At 32.8% G+C, this 20,239-nt stretch overlaps 2 protein-coding genes across 2 annotated transcripts; both read right to left on the minus strand.

Annotated features, from left to right (window-relative positions):
- Positions 1–8,296: 8,296 nt before the first annotated feature.
- LOC130980562 (uncharacterized) lies at positions 8,297–9,604 on the minus strand. The gene has a single exon (XM_057904224.1). The coding sequence runs from the start codon at positions 9,602–9,604 to the stop codon at positions 8,297–8,299; it is 1,308 nt and encodes a 435-aa protein (XP_057760207.1).
- A 6,270-nt stretch (positions 9,605–15,874) lies between these two features.
- Positions 15,875–17,375, minus strand: LOC130980563 (F-box/LRR-repeat protein At3g59190-like). The gene is made up of 2 exons (XM_057904225.1): positions 16,242–17,375; positions 15,875–16,162 (listed from the first exon to the last, which is right to left on the minus strand). Exons 1-2 carry the CDS (start codon positions 17,373–17,375, stop codon positions 15,875–15,877), a joined length of 1,422 nt encoding a protein of 473 aa, XP_057760208.1.
- Positions 17,376–20,239: the final 2,864 nt, after the last annotated feature.

The following is a 20,239-nucleotide window of genomic DNA, read 5'->3' on the forward strand; positions in this document are numbered from 1 at the left end:
ATCATGAGAGATGAGCAACAAAGACAAGGAAGAAACATTGAGGAGCTCAAGCACTCCATAGGACCTTCAAGAGGAAGAACAAGCCGCCATCACTAAGGTGGACCCGTTCTTTAATCTCCTTGTTCTTTGTTTTTCTGTTTTTCGAAATTTTCATGCTTATGTTTATCCATGTTTGTGTCTTGTGATCATTAGTGTCTTAGTGTCTATGCCTTAAAGCTATGAATATGAATCCATCACCTTTCTTAGATGAAAACTGTTTTTATCACAAAAGAACAAGAAGTACAGGATTTCAAATTCGTCTTTAAAACTAGCTTAATTAGTTTGATGTGGTGGCAAGACTTTTGTTCTCTGAATGTATGCTTGAACAGTGCATATGTCTTTTGAATTTGTGGTTCATGAATGTTAAAGTTGTTGGCTCTTGAAAGAATGATGGAAAAGGAGAAATGTTACTGAGGGTCTGAAAAATCATAAAATCCCTGAGATACCTCAAGGGATGCACCTTCCTCCACAAGACTATTGGGAGCAAATTAACACCTCCCTAGGAGAGTTGAGTTCCAATATGGGACAACTAAGGGTGGAGCACCAAGAACATGCCATCCTCCTCCATGAAATTAGAGAAGATCAAAGAATCATGAGAGATGAGCAACAAAGACAAGGAAGAAACATTGAGGAGCTCAAGCACTCCATAGGACCTTCAAGAGGAAGAACAAGCCGCCATCACTAAGGTGGACCCGTTCTTTAATCTCCTTGTTCTTTGTTTTTCTGTTTTTCGAAATTTTCATGCTTATGTTTATCCATGTTTGTGTCTTGTGATCATTAGTGTCTTAGTGTCTATGCCTTAAAGCTATGAATATGAATCCATCACCTTTCTTAGATGAAAACTGTTTTTATCACAAAAGAACAAGAAGTACAGGATTTCAAATTCGTCTTTAAAACTAGCTTAATTAGTTTGATGTGGTGGCAACACTTTTGTTCTCTGAATGTATGCTTGAACAGTGCATATGTCTTTTGAATTTGTGGTTCATGAATGTTAAAGTTGTTGGCTCTTGAAAGAATGATGGAAAAGGAGAAATGTTACTGAGGGTCTGAAAAATCATAAAAATGATTCTTGAAGCAAGAAAAAGCAGTGAATACAAAAAAAAAAAAAAGAGAAGGAGAAAAACGAAAAAAAAGGGAGAAAAAGAAAAAGAAAGAAAAAGAAAGAAATAAAGTTGTGATCCAAGGCAATAAGAGTGTGCTTAAGAACCCTGGACACCTCTAATTGGGGACTTTAGCAAAGCTGAGTCACAATCTGAAAAGGTTCACCCAATTATGTGTCTGTGGCATGTATGTATCCGGTGGTAATACTGGAAGACAGAGTGCTTTGGGCCACGGCCAAGACTCATAAAGTAGCTGTGTTCAAGAATCATCATACTTAACTAAGAGAATCAATAACACTATCTGGATTCTAAGTTCCTAAAGAAGCCAATCATTCTGAACCTCAGAGGATAAAGTGAGATGCCAAAACTGTTTGGAGGCAAAAAGCTACTAGTCCCGCTCATCTAATTTGGAGCTAAGTTTCATTGATAGTTTGGAGTCTATAGTATATTCTCTTCTTTTTATCTTATTTGATTTTCAGTTGCTTGAGGACAAGCAACAATTTAAGTTTGGTGTTGTGATGAGCGGATAATTTGTATACTTTTTGGCATTGTTTTTAGTATGTTTTTGGTATATTTAGTTGAGTTCTTAGTATATTTTTATTAGTTTTTAGCTAAAATTCACTTTTCTGGACTTTACTATGAGTTTGTGTGCTTTTCTGTGATTTCAGGTATTTTCTGGCTGAAATTGAGGGATCTGAGCAAAAATCTGATCCAGAGACTCAAAAAGGACTGCAGATGCTGTTGGATTCTGACCTCCCTGCACTCGAAGTGGATTTTCTGGAGCTAAAGAAGCCCAATTGGCGCGCTCTCAACGGCGTTGGAAAGTAGACATCCTGGGCTTTCCAGCAATATATAATAGTCCATACTTTGCCCAAGATTTGATGGCCCAAACTGGCGTTCAAAGTCACCCTCAGAATTCCCAGCGTTAAACGCCGGAACTGGCACCTAATTGGGAGTTAAACGCCCAAACTGGCATAAAAGCTGGAGTTAAACGCCAAGAAGAGTCTCTACACGAAAAAAGCTTCATTGCTCAGCCCAAGCACACACCAAGTGGGCCCGGAAGTGGAATTTTATGTCATTTACTCATCTATGTACTAGTTTTCTATAAGTAGGACCTTTTACTATTGTATTTTCATCTTCGGACATCTAGTTCTTAGATCAGATCTTGGTTCTTCTGGTTCCCTCTCTGGGGCCGAAACCAATGATCACTTTTGTTCTTATGTATTTTCAACGGTGGAGTTTCTACACACCATAGATTAAGGTGTGGAGCTCTGCTGTACCTCGAGTATTAATGCAATTACTATTGTTCTTCTATTCAATTCCGCTTGTTCTTTATCCAAGATATCACTTGTTCTTCAACATGATGAAGGTGATGATTGACGCCCATCACCATTCTCACCCATGAACAAGGTGACTGACAACCATTCTTGTTCTACAAGCATCTGAGGCTTAGTGAATATCTCTTGGATTCTTTAACCGGAATCTTCGTGGTATAGGCAAGAACTGATGGCGGCATTCAAGAGAATCCGGAAGGTCTAACCTTGTCTGTGGTGTTCTGAGTAGGATTCAATGATTGAATGACTGTGACGTGCTTCAAACCTGTAACCTACTGGGCGTTAGTGACAGACGCAAAAGAGTGATTCTATTCCGGTAGGGGAGGGAACCAAACCGGTGATTGGCAGCACTGTGACAGAGTGTGTGCATTAGCTTTCACTGCGCGGATGGGAGGTAGCTGCTGACAACAGTGAAACCCTACACGAGCTTGCCATGGAAAGGAGTAAGAAAGGATTGGATGAAGGCAGTAGGAAAGCAGAGAGACGGAAGGGAAGGCATCTTCATACGCTTGTCTGAAGCTCTTACACCAATGATATACATAAGTATCACTATCTTTATCTTCTATGTTATTTTCGTTCATCACCATTATACATTTGAGTCTGCCTGACTGAGATTTACAAGATGACCATAGCTTGCTTCATACCACCAATCTCCGTGGGATCGACCCTTACTCACGTAAGGTATTACTTGGACGACCCAGTGCACTTGCTGGTTAGTTGTGCGAAGTTGTAGTGATCACAATTTCGTGCACCAATCACCACTCGTATACTAACCCACTCCACTTAGAGATACCTTCTCTAAGATTTGCCTTGAGTACTTAGTATACCTCTTTGGTATCCTCACCGACTATAGTGTTTATAACTCTTGACTCAACCTTGGAGATCACACTCCAATTTACAGAGTGTACAAGAAAACAATTCTCAAAAAATTGTTGAGACGAAATGAGTACTCTCTAGAAGAGTGTATGATTACAAGTTTAGCACTATTGAACCAATTGATATTGCTCTCTCAAATTGTGTATTATAACACCTTAAAAGATGTGTAGAATGAAAGAATATGAACAAGATAGTTTGCAAATACTCAAGTATATGAAATAAGGCTTCAATCCATCTATTTATAGACTCCCCAAACCTTAGAAACGTTGGGGAGTTAATGGGATGGAGCCTTTTTGTCAAAACTAGCCGTTTTTTATGTTTTTGAATCATTTGCATCGATGCATAACACTTTGCATCGATGCAAATGTGTCTTTGAAGCTGAAATTTGAATTTTCAGCTAGGTTGCATCGATGCAAACATCTTTGCATCGATGCAATCAAGTCATCGCATGCTTTGCATCGATGCAAGATGAGTGTGCATCGATGCAAACCTTAAAGAATGGCTTAAAATCACTTCAAAATACTTAGGATTGATCTCAAACTTGTTGGAGTCAATTCCTATGCTTTTGTACCTTTGAAAACAAGTTTTAAACCATTTGGCTAGCATCGAATTGCAAGATGTGCATCAAAACATTTTGTGAGTGTGTGTTGAGAGATTTAGCAATTGGTTCTTAACAAGAAGTTACCTAAGTCCTAAGACACTATACTTGTCTTCAAATGTTGTGGACTTGAGTTTCTTGTTGTTGTTGTGTTGCTTTCAACTCTTCATTCCTTAACGTTGAATGTTGGTTGATCTTTCAACATGCTTGTTCATTCAAGTTGTTTGTTGGTTTGTCTTTCATGTCGTTTGTTGGTTTGTCATTCATCAAAACCTACGAATACAAACTTCGCATACAAGCAACATGATTTACACCTTCTACTACGACCATGATGAGGTCGATCCGTGACACTTTTAGCTCTTGTTAGGAGTGGTAGTAGTACCCGAACTCGCAAGTACCCGCCCTGCCCCTACCCAGTCGAGGAGGGTTTAAACCCAACCCAAAGCGGGACGAGGTTCAACCGTGGGGGGTGGTTGAGCGGGACAAGGTGAGGTCGGGTTTCCTCACAGCCTCATACTTATACCTTCAGACCCCATCACTGCAACCCTAACAGAGACCTCATGGTCACTTTTTCTTCAAAGTCACTTCTTCTTCATAGTTAAGCTCAATTCTGGTCACCGTCACTATGCTGCCGAACCCGTCGTCGAGTCGTCGTCGCTGTCGAGTCCCTTTTCTCTAATCCTTCTAGCTTCCTGTGTCGCCGTCTTTCTCCCCTGTCTATTTGCTTGTGGTAAGTGGTAAGTTTCTCTTGTCTTTCTCTCACACCGTGACTGTGTAAAAAATTTTACATTTTTGAATATGAATGTTTAAATCTGAATATTTTTGGAAAATGAGTTACTTTTCATCTCAATTATACTTTTTATATGTTTTTTTGGAAGTTTTTTATTGATTATTTGATTCGTTCTTCAATTCACTTCTATACCAATATTCAATACTCTTGTTAGGCTGGGTATGTCTCTTGTGACTTACATTTGGTCACAGTACCTACAAAATGTTGTGATTATTAAAGATCTATATCTATGAGAGATAATAAGATTTTTGGTGGATTGATTTGGGCACTTGTGGTTTTAATTAGAAAAGATATGAAACTTAATAGACTTTTGAGAGTGAGGTTTTTGCTAATTTATTTTGTTTCTCTATATTTAAGGTTGATTCAAACTAAAAGGTCTCTAGACCAGTTCTAGTAAAATTTTATAACTGATAATTCATAATTACTAATGTTTTGAAAACCGGTTCGAACCGACCGGTCGAACCAGTTGAACCGTGAATCGGACCAAAAAACGAATTGGTTAATCATCAAAACCGCAAAATTCAAAAACCGGAATTGAACCGGCAAACCGGCCGGTAACCGGTTGGTCGAACCGAACCGTGATCCGACCGGTTTTTTGGATGGCAACAAAACGCTGCCGTTTTTAGTTGCTGAATCCCTAAATGTCCAAAATTCTGAGATCCCTAATTGCCTTCCCTTCTCTACTTCAGCCTTCACTCCTTCAGTGCTTCTCAATTCTCATTCATCGAGCAGGCTTCACTGAGCTGCTTCCAAGTTCCAACGCCTCACTCAGTCACTGTCACACCGTCACACGGGTCGAGCCACCACCGTCGAGCCACCATCGTCGAGCCACCGCAGAGCCGTTTGAGAACTGAGAAGTGAGAACGCCTCACTCTCACACGGGTCGAGCCACCACAGCAGCTGTCGCGAACTGAGAAGGTGCCTTCGTTGTCTCCCACTGCCTCACTCTCACTCTCCCTATTGCATGTTCTTTTGAAGCCTTAAAGGTGCCTTTGCTGTCTCTCACTCTCCCTGTTTTATTTTTTTTTTTGAACTGTGTATTGTAAAACTGTGAATTGATTCAAAATTCAACTGATTGGAGGGAGCTAAACTATACTGTGATTATTGATTAGTGATTACTGAAACTGAACTGTGATTCAACATGATGAACACCGAAACTTTATTGGATTGTGTTGTTATTGCTCTGTTGTGTCTGTTCTGAAATTGATTAGTGATTTTTTGAATGTGAAATCAATCAAAGAAATTGATTTTGTGTTGTCAAAATTATTGCTAAAATGGGTTTGTTACTCTGCTGCTGCTATTTTTTAATTTATGAGTATACTGTTTTTGAATTTTTGTTGATAGATTTATTGATTTCAGAGTTTAGGGTGATTATTTGTTGCTGTGTTTTAATTTTAAACCAAATTGATGCTTTCAAAAAATTAACAAACAGCATATGTCCCATGTTATTGATTTAGAGTAAGGAAATCATGAAGATGATGCTATTGTTTGAGGTCTTGGGAGTGCTGTTGATGATGGTAGTGTATTTCTCTTATGAAGAAGATAGTGGTTCAAGCCACTCTCATTTCTAATATTTTTTACTTCATTCCTTAACTGCAAAATTTGGTTTCTGATGCTTTTTAATGCTAAATTTGATTGATTCTATGGATATTTAAACACACTTTTGTTTATGATTCATGGAATTGAGAATTGGATTGTTTGGTACTACTCTATCTATATACTTGTTCTATATCTTGGTGTTGAGTCTCACAAATATTCTCAATTACTTACAGCTGTGGTTTTCTTCTTGAATGGAATTTTATCTTTCAGACCACCAAGTGCGATTGAAGTCGCTGATTGATTTATTAATTACTTTTATGCTTTTGTTTAGAAAAATGCTATATCAGTAGGTATATACTGTAGACAACTAAATTACTAACTGCAGTTAAACGCAAACGATCTCTTCATTTAAATGCAGTTATTGATGTAGTTGTCGAGTCTATAGTTGTTAATATAGCATTTTTCTTTTCTGCATGTATATGCGTTTGGCAGTGTTGCCTTGTGTTTTTCGCCTTCTTGTTTTTTAGACGGGATATTTGTTCATTGTTTATTTGGACATAGCTATACATTATAGTCATACACCTTGACTTATTCAAGGATTTTATTACACTATGTACGTTTATTTTATTTTATTTTTCATATCCTCCGGTTCCATTCAGTGGAGAGGATTTTTGGCATTATTATACATTTATCTTGTTATTATTTATGAATAAATAAATAAATAAAATATGAATATCCCCTCGGTCTTACGTAGATTAGTTAGTTTCCCGGTTTCTCAAGTTGTCTGTTAGCCATTCCAAAAGTGATGAATGTAAAGCTGAAGATGATGATGACAAAAGTGCTTGGAAACATATATTTTAAGAGAGTTTAAAATTTTTTTTGAGTTTATAAATTGATAAGATCATATAGTTTTAGTGTGTTTATGTATGTTTTATTTATTATTTCATTATAAAAAGGTTTTTTCGGTTCAACCACGGTCGAACCGGTTGAACCTAAAAACCAGTAAATCAGTAGTTAAAACGGTTCGATGACCGGTTCGATTTTCAGAACATTGATAATTACTAAACCTGCCATTATTATAAAATTAGTGTATTGATACAAGTTTAATAATTTAGATTTAGAAATACTCATGAATGAGTTTTTAATTATGAAAGTTCCTAAGTTTATGATGCTATTAAAGTTGTGTTCATGATCTAAGAATTATTTATTAGTATGAATTTGTCATAAGTGTTGTGTAGCTATTATTATTAGTATTGCCAAAATGGCTTTGCATTTGTAAAGGAAACTACAGTTTCAACTATCAGTAACGGACCCAAAAAATTTATGTTGGGGAAGGACAAAAATAATACATATTACTACCAAAATATATATTATTTTAAATTTAAAAATATAAAAGTGCACATTAATTATTCGAATACAAAAAAAATAAAAAATTACATTAGTTGCTAACTTTTTTCGCTTCAAATCTTGAAGGTACTTCTCTTTTTGTTTTTATATTTTGAAAATGTTAAATAATTGTTTCATTATCAACTTGATTGAATGTCTCTCTTTCTATATATGTAACCAAACAATAATTCAACCACTCATCTCCCATTTGATTACGAAGTCAACTTTTTATAATATTCATAGCAGAAAATGTTCTCTCAACTGATGCCGTTGCCACAGGTAGAATCAAAGCTAATTTCAACAGAAAAAATACCAATGGATAAACAATATGCTTTTTTGTCTCAACTAACTTTTGAGATAATCCACTGATTCCATTTATATTTGAGAATTGATCATCAAGACGCATATCCAATATAAAATTCTTAAGTTGACTATCAAGTGTCAAAAGTTGAGTAGAAGAGAATTCATGTGGATAAAATTAAGCTAAACGAAGCAACTTTTCCTTATTAAATACAAAAAACGAGTCACTTGGATTCAAACAAGCTATACAAAGAAGTAGCTCGGTATTTACCTCTGTAAAACGATTGTTAAGCTCTTGAAGTTGTCTATCAATCACTTGATAAAATAATTCAACTTAAAAATGATGCAAGTTTGAGACCTTTTGAATTTTGCGCCTTGATCTTCCTTGTGTTACAAATATATCATTCATATTTGGAGCAAGAATATTGTGACTATCACAAAATAGTGAAACTTCATTGAGCAAAGAGGACCAACCATCGTCTCTTATACTTTGCAATTGTTGCTTGGACACTTTAACTAATGTCATAGCATTTATAATGTCTTGATCATTTCTTTGTAGAGCTTGAGACAACTCATTAGTAACTCCTAATATAATTTTCATTAAATGTAAATTGAATACAAATTCAAAAGATTGAATATGATTCAATAATTGGCATGCTTCAGCTCTTTGTTCAGGATTATTTTCATCTTCCTCAATGACTTCAAAAACTTCTACCACGGAAGAAAAAATAGAAATCAAGCTAAGTATTGTACCATAATGTGAGCCCCATCGAGTATCACTTGCCCTTTTCAATGTTGTTTTTTTATTTAAGCCACGCCCACTAGAAACATCTCCATTTTGTAATGCAACAATTGTCTTTTGCATTTGACTTTCACAAAGCATGTCTTTACGTTTACAAGAAGCTCCAACAATATTGCACAAACTAGCAAGCAAATTAAAAAGTAGTGCAATTTCGACCTGTTTCTTTGCAACAACCACAAGTGCTAATTGAAGTTGGTGAGCAAAACAATGAACATAAAAAGCACAAGCATTTTCTTTCAAGATCAATCCTTGTCGCAATAAGAACGTAATGCACTCAATTGTTGCTGTTAAGTGAGTTCGGTAATCTCTTTTAGCTTGGTCTGAATGCTTTTGAAAAATAACTTCAATATGTTGCTTTTGCTTCATGAGTGCTTCGCATTTTCTTCGAGCTTGATTATGAGCACTATCATGATTTCCAACATGTGTTTGTAATCGCTCCTTCTTTTTCCAATTTGAAAAGTCCTCTTTTAGAAAAGCATCACCACTCGCACCATCAGGTTTCATAAGATAGCAACAGAGACAAAAGGCAGCATCTTTTGAAATACTATATTCCAACCAATTGTCAAATTCATCAAACCAATCAGCATTAAATCTACGGAGAGAAGTTCCAAAATATATTTGTGAAAAATCATGTTCTCTTGGTTGACAAGGACCTTTTTGTAAATAAGCTCGTCTAACTTCATCTCTGTCATTTGGATCATAATTTGAAATTTTGGGTCGTTGTCCAGGATTAGCTACCAGACTTTTCACATTGAATTCTAAGAACTTCTTTTTAGTAGAAGAGACTAATAGAGTGACTTCAGATTCTAGTGGTAGCTTTCTTTTGAAATATTTTTCCATTACTATTTCTAAAAATAAAAATATATATATTCTAAATTAGTAAATTGATCAATTCACTTTAAAAATTTATATGCAATATAATTACATATAATAGAATAGAATGAAAGATAAACAAATAAATAATAAGGATCACTAAATTGAGAATAAAATAAAATATATAAATTTATGAAGAGAATAAAAAAATAGATAATACCTAAATTATAATTGTTTGAATTAAAATTTGCAATTGAAAATATCAAAAAGAGAAACAATGAAATTAAAAGATATATAGAGTCATAGAGAGCTATACAAAACAAAATAGAAAATTTAAAATTTACCTTTTGATGAAGAAAAGATAACCACTAGACAAGGAATAGAAAAAGAAGATTGAAAATATGAAACTAAGAAAAGGGTTTAAGAGAATAAATGAGTGACGGCTAGGATTTAAAAATAGAAGAAGACTAAATTTAATTAGGTTAACTAATAGTCAAAATCATAAAAAGATAAAATGGGCTTAAACTTTTAATAATTGGATTTAATTTATTTATAGTGGGATCATTTAAAATTTAAAATGGGAGCATATTATATATATATATATATATATATATATATATATATATATATATATATATATATATATATATATATATATATATATATTGGTTTAAAATTATTATCAAATGTCAATGGGGGCATACTTGCCCCATTCATGACAATGGGTCCGTGCCTGTCAACTATAATAGGAAAATTCGAAATGTAATTTTTATTGTTGCATAGTTATTAATTTAAAAATTTTGTTTATAGTCTTTGTAAAGTGTTGGTTAAAAGCTTATTATTAAAAAAAAGAAAAGTGATTTTGATTTATCTAAAACTAAACTTTTTATGTTGTTTTTATTTTTTTTTCTTTTTGCTCCAGTGAATGCATACAGGTAGAAAAATATGTGTTGTGTTGTGTTGTGCTATATTGATTTTTTATTGAAATTTCAATAACTGATTATTCATTGTTGTGTTATGTTAATTTTTTACATAATGTTAAATAGTGTGATTAATTATTATCTTTTTTTGTTTTTAAGTTTCAATTTCGACTTTTAAACTTTTAATAAAGATGTAGAAAGTGATAAAAAGATTAAGGATCGAAAATTTAAAGACTCTTATATTTTATGATATAATTTTTTTATTTGATGTTAAACTTTTAGTGATCAAACATTAGTTTTTATTAATTCTTTAAATTTTTATCTTAATTTTAAATATGTAAAAATTAAAATATTATTTAATTTTTAAAGGAGTGAGATGGGTACCTGCATGGCGGGTTATGATAGAGCAGCCTACTACCTTTAGGTAGAGGTGGGAGCAAGTAGTAGTAGAGTGAAAGAAGGGCAGGGCGGAATTAAGTAGGGCAAAAATTTGTCCCTACCCGTCCCATTGCCACTCCTACTTCTCGTCATATCTGCAAAGAACATATCAATTAAGAGTGAACTCTCAATTTGGTTCCTATCCATTTTTTAGAATGATAACGCGACCCCTCACAATAAAAATGATCCACTACGATCCTTATCCTCTACTCTTGTGACACAATGCAGTTTCTGTGAGTGTTTCTCCATCAACTCTGAACGAAAAATGTTGACGTGTCACGTTCAAAAATGGACAGTAGCCTAATTGTCTCTAAATTCAAATTGGTTAGTGATTTATTTGTCCTTATTCTTTAAATAATAACTTTTTTAAATTATTTTTTTATTATTATATTAATATTCTTTTTTTAATATTTTATTGAATATATGATATAATAAGTATAAACTAATTAATAAATTATTCAAATTTAAAATATTATTTATGATGAAACTAAATAAATAATTCTCAAATATAATTTTTAAATATATAAATGGTGCGCGAAATTGTGATCACTACACAACTTTGCACAACTAACCAGCAAGTGCACTGGGTCGTCCAAGTAATACCTTACGTGAGTAAGGGTCGATCCCACGGAGATTGTTGGTATGAAGCAAGCTATGGTCACCTTGTAAATCTCAGTCAGGCAGACTCAAATGGGTATAGATGATGAATAAAACATAAAGATAAAGATAGAGATACTTATGTATATCATTGGTGAGAGCTTCAGTTAAGCGTATGAAGATACTGTCCCTTCCGTCTCTCTGCTTTCCTACTGTCTTCATCCAATCCTTCTTACTCCTTTCCATGGCAAGCTTATGCAAGGGTTTCACCGTTGTCAGTGGCTACCTCCCATCCTCTCATTGGAAATGTTCAACGCACCCTGTCACGGCACGGCTATCCATCTGTCGGTTCTCAATCAGACCGGAATAGAATCCAGTGATTCTTTTGCGTCTGTCACTAACGCCCCGCCTTCAGGAGTTTGAAGCACGTCACAGTCATTCAATCATTGAATCCTACTCAGAATACCACAGACAAGGTTAGACCTTCCGGATTCTCTTGAATGCCGCCATCAGTTCTTGCCTATACCACGAAGACTCTGATCTCACGGAATGGCTGGCTCGTTTGTCAGGCGAGCACTCGGTTGTCAGGCGATCAACCATGCATCGTGTATCAGGAATCCAAGAGATAAACACTAGAGCCTCGTATGCTTGTAGAACAAGAGTGGTTGTCAGTCACTTTGTTCATGAGTGAGAATGATGATGAGTGTCACGGATCATCACATTCATCAAGTTGAAGAACAAGTGATATCTTGGACAAAGAACAAGCGGAATTGAATAGAAGAACAATAGTAATTGCATTAATACTCGAGGTACAGCAGAGCTCCACACCTTAATCTATGGTGTGTAGAAACTCTACCGTTGAAAATACATAAGAACAAGGTCTAGGCATGGCCGTGAGGCCAGCCTCTCAAAGTGATCAAAAGATCTAAAGAACAAAAGATTCCAAAGATCAGAAGATTTCTAATACAATAGTAAAAGGTCCTATATATAGAGAACTAGTAGCCTAGGGTGTACAGAGATGAGTAAATGACATAAAAATCCACTTCCGGGCCCACTTGGTGTGTGCTTGGGCTGAGCAATGAAGCATTTTCGTGTAGAGACTCTTCTTGGAGTTAAACGCCAGCTTTTATGCCAGTTTGGGCATTTAACTCCCATTTAGGTGCCAGTTCCGGCGTTTAACGCTAGGAAATCTGAAGGTGACTTTGAACACCGGTTTGGGCCATCAAATCTTGGGCAAAGTATGGACTATTATATATTGCTGGAAAGTCCAGGATGTCTACTTTCCAACGCCATTGAGAGCGCGCCAATTGGGCTTCTATAGCTCCAGAAAATCCACTTCGAGTGCAGGGAGGTCAGCATCCAACAGCATCTGCAGTCCTTTTCAGTCTCTGGATCAGATTTTTGCTCAGGTCCCTCAATTTCAGCCAGAAAATACCTGAAATCACAGAAAAACACACAAACTCATAGTAAAGTCCAGAAAAGTGAATTTTAATTAAAAACTAATAAAAATATACTAAAAACTAACTAGATCATACTAAAAACATACTAAAAACAATGCCAAAAAGCGTACAAATTATCCGCTCATCAATAAATAATAAATATTAAAATACGGTTAATACATTAATAATAATAACCCTATGATATAATATTAGTATTATAATCTACATAATTTTTACAATAAAATAAAAACTAATAAACATATTATTTAATATATATAATAATTTTTTTGAGTAATAACAAATTTAATTTTCTCTCTCTTTAAACTAAATTAATAATTCTATTTGATATCTTTGTACTAAAATACACTATGAATAGCCTACTAATACTAAATGAAATAAAACATAATATATATATTATGAAAACCATTTATAAACTCAACAAACTCAAAACATCAATAATATTATTAATCTATTGATTTAGTTTAAAGAGATAAAAAAATTAAATTTGTTATTACTAAAAAAAATGTGACTATATATCAAATAATGTGTTCATTAGTTTTTATTTTATTGTGAAAATTATCTAGATCATAATACTAATAGTATATCATAGGGTTATTATATTATTAATGTATTAACCAAATTTTAATATTTATTATTTATATATATTTAAATATTATATTTAAAATTATTCATAATAAATGATATTTTTAAATTTGAATAATTTATTAATTAGTTTATACTTATTATACTATATATTCAATAATTTATTAAAAAAAGAATATTAATAAAATTAATAAAAAATTTAAAAAAGATATTGTTTAAAGAACAAAGACAAATAAATCTCTAATCAATTTGAATTTAGAGACAATTAGGCACCTATTCATTTTTGAACCTGACACGTCAACATTTTCCGTTCAGAGTTGACGGAGAAACATCCATAGGGACCGCGTTGTGACACAGAAATAGAGGACAGGGACCGAAATTGATCGTTTTTATTGTGAGAGAAGCATTGTCATTCTGAAAAATGGATAGGGACTGGATTGGTAGTTCACTCATCAATTAACACTAGTCTTAAAAATAATGTAATAATAAAGATAAAATTCATAGACACTTTAAATCACATAAATCATCAAATATAACACAAATTATGTATACATTTATATTATTTGAAAAAAAATTGGCATAACCTCCCTTAAAATTAGACATATATCTACTTTTACGGTTCCCAAATATCCAACCAATCTCAATCATAAATTAAAACTTAAAAACAACCGCTACATATCCAAAATATAACTTAATCATCAGTTGACTAATTAGTTGAGTTCTTAACTACTTAGACATTTTAATTTGTTCATCATTAAACCAATAACTTAATCAACAACACCTCAAAACTTGTTTTAATTATAATAAGAACAAATTAAAACAAAATAACGAATACCAAATTATAATAACAAATCAGAACTAATCAGAATCAAAATAAAGAACACAATTATAATAACAAATCAGAATCCAAATTATAATAACAAATTAGACCTTATTCCTATTTTAGAAAAAAAGTTTATAAACATTATTTAAAGAAGAGCATCAGCGCCGAGAAGAAGAGGGCGCGTTATCAGCAGCGCCAGAATCTGGTAGCAATAACAGTGATGATGAAAACGATGAACAACGTCGAAGAAGGAAGGGGTTGCCGACATCAGAGGGGACTTCCAGAAAGGAGGAGGCTGTCGGAGAGATGAGAGGGGTAAAGAGAAAGCGGGAGGCGAGAGTGTTAGAGAAAGAGAAAAATTCAAATGAGGGAAAAGATGGGTTTCGCGGTTCGTTCGAATTTAGGACACAATTACTGTTGAATTTATCGATGGTCAAATCTGACGGTAATATATTACGGATTATCAAAACGCAGCATTCCACTAAGTGGATTTACTGCCGGATTTTTTTGTTGGTAAACCCGACCTAAATGTTGCGCCTATTTTTCTGTTTTTCCTCTAATTATTACTAATAAATTTACCGTTAGAAACGAGAATCCGCCAATAATATTTTGACATAATAAATTTGATACCTAAATTGCCGGTAAAAACGCCGCTATTCTGCGACATAAACTCGACGATATTCAATGTTTTTTCTTGTATTGGACTTTTGTTTCCTATAACTTTTTTCTAAAAGTAATCCCTTGATTTTATATATCTTTTTTGCCGTTTAATTTCAAAAGATTTATATTTTAGTAATATTATTATGGAAAACAACGCTAGTTAATTTTAAATAAACACCTCAACCCTCAAAACTAATTTATGGGGGTGTTTTGGAACATTTTTAGTCATAAGTTTAAAATTTGCAAAAGCTAAATCAAATTTATATAGACTATACATTATTAATTGATTGCAGAGACAAATTTAGATTTAGTTAAACTCCATTAATGATTCAACTATTCAATTATACAAGTATTTAGAAGACATCAAGGAAAAAGGAAGTATTTGGATTATGTCGTGAAAGTAGCCGCTTTTATATCATTGATGAAACCAAATGAAACATATTTCACGAATGCTAAATCATAAAAAAAGTTTTAATTTAAAATATCTATGTTACCACCTTATAAAAATCTCTCGTATCATTCTTATTCGTTATATGAGTGCATAGAAGATTAAACATTTTTTTTTGAGATAATAGAAATCCTTTTCATTTTTGTACAAGCACATGAGGAAGCCCGAGAAATTAGCATGAGCATTGAAGGATATATGTGTGTGTAGTGCCAGCAATGGCAAACTCATCATGTAGTAATGAATAACGATAATTGAAAGTAGAAGAAACAATAATAGCCTTTTATTAAAACCCTTTATTTAATTAAACCCTACAATTGATTTATTTATTTCTAAGATATGATCTTACGATATATTGTTTTGCATTCTTCATTACTCCAAATAAACATCACAATCCTGGGAAGCTCTAGGAAAGGCAATAATCTTGTTGTACAAATCCTCCAACCTGTCGACCCCACCAACTGAGTTGACAACATAGGCACTGCTGTAAATGTTGAATTCCTCCAACACCGGCATCGTTCGCAGCAAATACTTGATCGCATTCAGCTCCAACGAATTTCCAGAGAAGCCATGTATGGTGATCTTCTTCAGATGTGACCCAAAGCATGCTGGTATGCTCAATGCACCTGCACCGTCTCCCTCCTCAGCCGCATAGATCCCCTAACAATAAACAACTTCAGTTGCAACAATCAAGCTAATATACATAAGTAGTAATTAATTAATATATATCATTGGTTACCTTATTATCAAACTCAAGGGTTTGAAGGCATGGTGAGTTGCGCAGTATGGTGATGAAGGCTGCGCAGGGAAAGTTCATTGGCATGTCCGTCTGGACTTGAAGCTCCGTGAGCTTGTTGAAGCGAGGCAGATGCTGGATCAGACAGGGCGCGTGGCACAGTGTCTCTATGGCGGCGTCGGTGATGGACAGCTTCTCCACACTCGGGAAGGCTTTCAGCATTTTGAACACGAAAAACGCATTCTCCAAACTACTTTGCCATGCGCGAATACAAACACTTGCGTTCACTACGGAACCTGTGCAATAAAAGAAATAATGGTTTGCCATGTCACCATCGTATGAAAATGTCTTTAACTTAGATCCAATTATCACTATCTGGCATTGAGAAGGAGGCTGATTTCTGCCATTCTCCTCTTCTTCCTCTTCTTGTTCTTCATCATCATCATTCCATTCCCTTATTGTCAAGCTCTGAAGCGAGGGAGAACAAATGCAGACGGTTCCAACATTCATCCAGTTGCAGTCAACAAGGGTCATGTCCTGGAGGGAGCGGCAGCTGGAGAAGAGCTGCTGTGTTGAGGGCCCATCTTGGAACACAACATGTTTGAGAGTCAATTCCTTTAGATTCTTGAAGTTATAGTTGAGAGGAAGGATGAGGGCGAAGGGCATGCTGAGATGAAACTTTTTGAGCGTTGGGGAATTAAACACGCCTTCAGGGAAGTACAGTTGCTCCGTAACACTCTCGAAATCAAGAATCAGCTCTTCAATTCCGCTGCTAATGAAGGCCGTGAGCCATATATTAATGAGAGCAGCGTCCTCACCCACCTCGCAGCTGAGGCAGAATTTCTTGAGGGACAAGGAATTGTTACATCCCCTGAGTAACCTCTTGATGAAGTCCTTGAAGTTTTCTCTCCTGTCATGTGATTCTTCTTTCAACTCAAATTTGTAGATGTTCTTCCACTGATGCCTCCAATGTTTGGATAGCACGCTTGTCCGAATTGCCTCTTTGGTGGGAAGGTTGGATAATATCTCACAGATAAGGGCGTTGGGTAGATCCGATATATTGGTACCCTTATTTTCTTCCTTGCGCCGGTTCAGCCTTTTCTTCTTATTCTTCTTCAGACATGTTTCGTCACCCATGCTTAGTTAGCTTCTTCCTTTTAACCGCTTTGCCTGCATTAATTAATTAATTACAAGTAACAAATGCAAGAAATCTTTACCCTTGAGAAACAACCATAAACATAAAACAATCCATGTTGGCTCAAGGAAGGGTATAAAAATGGAATTTGAAAACCCTAACACAATCATTCACGTCAAAACCAACACCACCACCAACCACAACAACAAAGCCACAATGCGTTTTAATAATCTTTGAAACCACAGCACTCCCAGTGCAAGCTCAGCAAAATGATCGCTTTTCTATTCTAACACGAGAGATTGAGAAACCTCTCCCTTATTACAACATAACCAGCATGCAGTTATCATGAGTTTTCTGACATGTTAACGACAAACACAGATACAACGGTGAAACCAACCAGCAGCACAAGAAAATGGACTAAATTAAAGGAGTTCAGGCTATAGAAGTAAGAATGAAGAAATCAAGGAAGGAAAAACGGTTAACAAAAGAAGGACATTGGAAGGAATTGTAAACCTGGCCTGAAGCTAAAAGGGAGAAAGATGGGAAGTATCAGAGGAACTCTTGGCGCCAATGGCAATGAGAGAAGCAGAGAAGCACTGTGTGCTCTCTCTCTCTCTCTCTCTCTTCTTTGAAGGGGCAAAGGAGACTAAACCCTAAACGGAGTTAATAATCGAGTGTGGTATAAAATAATTCTTACAGGATGCACTATTTATAATGGGCTTAGTATATTGAAATCATTTTTTTTATTAATGGAAAATAATAAAATAAATTTTTCTTTTAAAAAGAAGTCTTGGCAATTTATTAATTTAATTAAACCATTTCAGGTAATGGCTAGGTTAAGGAAGTTTTGCTTTTGACCAAAGGATGTCTATGCATACAATGAATGTAAAACGCAATTAATTTTTTTAATATTATAATACGCAATTAAATATACGAGTATATTTTTTCACACGAATAATATATAACTATTAAATTTCTTACTATAATTAAAAATTATTTTCATAAGCCAAATTGGAAAATTGGTAATAGCAAATTAATAATTCAGATTAAAAAAATGCCAAACTAAATAATTTTTTAAAACCGTTGGTATCAAAATAAATATTTTGTATGCATAGCAGTCAGATTATATTACTAACTTCTATAAAATACGATTCCTTGGTAAGAAACAAATGAAAAGAATCCTTTTTAGCTTATGCATTTTTTAATTGATGAATCACAATATACTTTATAGATAACTATCATAATAAAACTAGAAACTAAATTTCATGAAATTCCATTAAAAAAATTACATATATTTAATCATGTCTTTTATATTAATATTAGCGAAAACGTTTAACTTAATCACTTACCATCTTAATATCCTTACAAATACAACTAAACCTGTAAATTTTGATATTCTACTCTATATTGCAGGATATATATTTGGTAAATATATTACTATTTATGATGAGAAATAATTATTGTTTAATGAAAGCTATTTTATATACACCTTGAAAATAATAATTTCTCAAAACATTTTTAAATTTTATACTTTTTTCTAATGATTCTATTTAAAGTTTAATTTTAATACATTTACAATATAAATTGTTTAATCACATTTAGTTTTTTATGTCTATTTAGACGATTAATGTAAAAAAAATAATAATTCTTTAAAAAAATGATGTAATATAATTAAATATACATGTAATTATTTTTAAACTAACAATTTATCAAAACTAAATTCTTCTATTTATTTTTTAAAAAAATCCAAACAAAGTAAAATTACATAACGATATCTTTTTTATTTAGAAGAGTAACACCAATACAAGCCACGTGTCTATCAACATACAACTACCAAATCAACCATTTATACAAATTAAAATTCATATTAAAACATAAAATAAATATTAAAAATAAGTATAAAAATACATATTTATATATTTATACACAAATAAATAATAATAATAAATTATTTGATAATTAATGTTTTATATAATAATGTTACATACAATTAAAACAATCAGCCAAAATATATATATATATATATATATATATATATATATATATATATATATATATATTTTGTTTAACTCATTTTTAATTTATATTTTAAATTAGTAATTAATTTAATAATTAATTTTTTATATTCACATAAAATAATTATTTTTTTATATATAGTATCTTTTTATTTATCAATAGTACAATATTTAATTTAATAGGTAAATTAAAGAATCCAAAAATACACATTATTAATAGAATTTTTTTATTATATGTTTTTAGGATACATATTAAGTTTATAAATTTAAAAAAATTATTAAAAATATAAAAAATTTAAATTTTAATATATTTATTTTATTTTTATTAAATAAAAATATTTAAATTTTTTATTAATAATAAATATATTATGTATTCTAAAGACATATATTAGTTAAACCCTTATTAATATAGTAGAAATATAGATGGATTTTTTCCTTCGCAAACATTAATGTCAAATTGACTTTCCTCACTCTCCAATAAATTGAATAGAATGAATTTTATATAAAAAAGTTGAACTAATATAAATCTTTAGAAGACATGATAATATAAATTTATTATTAGTAAAAAAATTTATAATTTTTATTTTTAATAAATATAAAATAAATATATTAAAAATTTAAATTATTTATATTTTTAATGAAAAAATTTTTAATTTATAATTTTAACTTGTATTTTTAGACTACATTTAAAAGAAAGATTGAAATTGAAAGATAAAAATTGAAAAACAGAAATTAAAAGTTAAAGACTAAATTAAGTCTTTTTGTTTTTGTATTATATTTAGTATAAAATATATATAATTGAGTTATGTCTTAGCATCTTATTTGATTTAATATAAATACAAAGACTAAAA

The sequence above is a fragment of the Arachis stenosperma genome, chromosome 5 (genome assembly GCF_014773155.1).
Source record: "Arachis stenosperma cultivar V10309 chromosome 5, arast.V10309.gnm1.PFL2, whole genome shotgun sequence".
In the NCBI taxonomy this organism is placed as follows: domain Eukaryota; kingdom Viridiplantae; phylum Streptophyta; class Magnoliopsida; order Fabales; family Fabaceae; genus Arachis; species Arachis stenosperma.

What these genes read in the sequence shown, in the direction of transcription:
- LOC130980562 (XM_057904224.1), bottom strand. Translation starts at nt 9,604, where the DNA reads ATGGAAAAATATTTCAAAAGAAAGCTACCACTAGAATCTGAAGTCACT.
- LOC130980563 (XM_057904225.1), bottom strand. Translation starts at nt 17,375, where the DNA reads ATGGGTGACGAAACATGTCTGAAGAAGAATAAGAAGAAAAGGCTGAAC. An exon ending in CCCTTGAGTTTGATAATAAG is followed by an intron (nt 16,163 to 16,241) that starts GTAACCAATGAT and finishes GTTTATTGTTAG; the next exon opens with GGGATCTATGCGGCTGAGGA.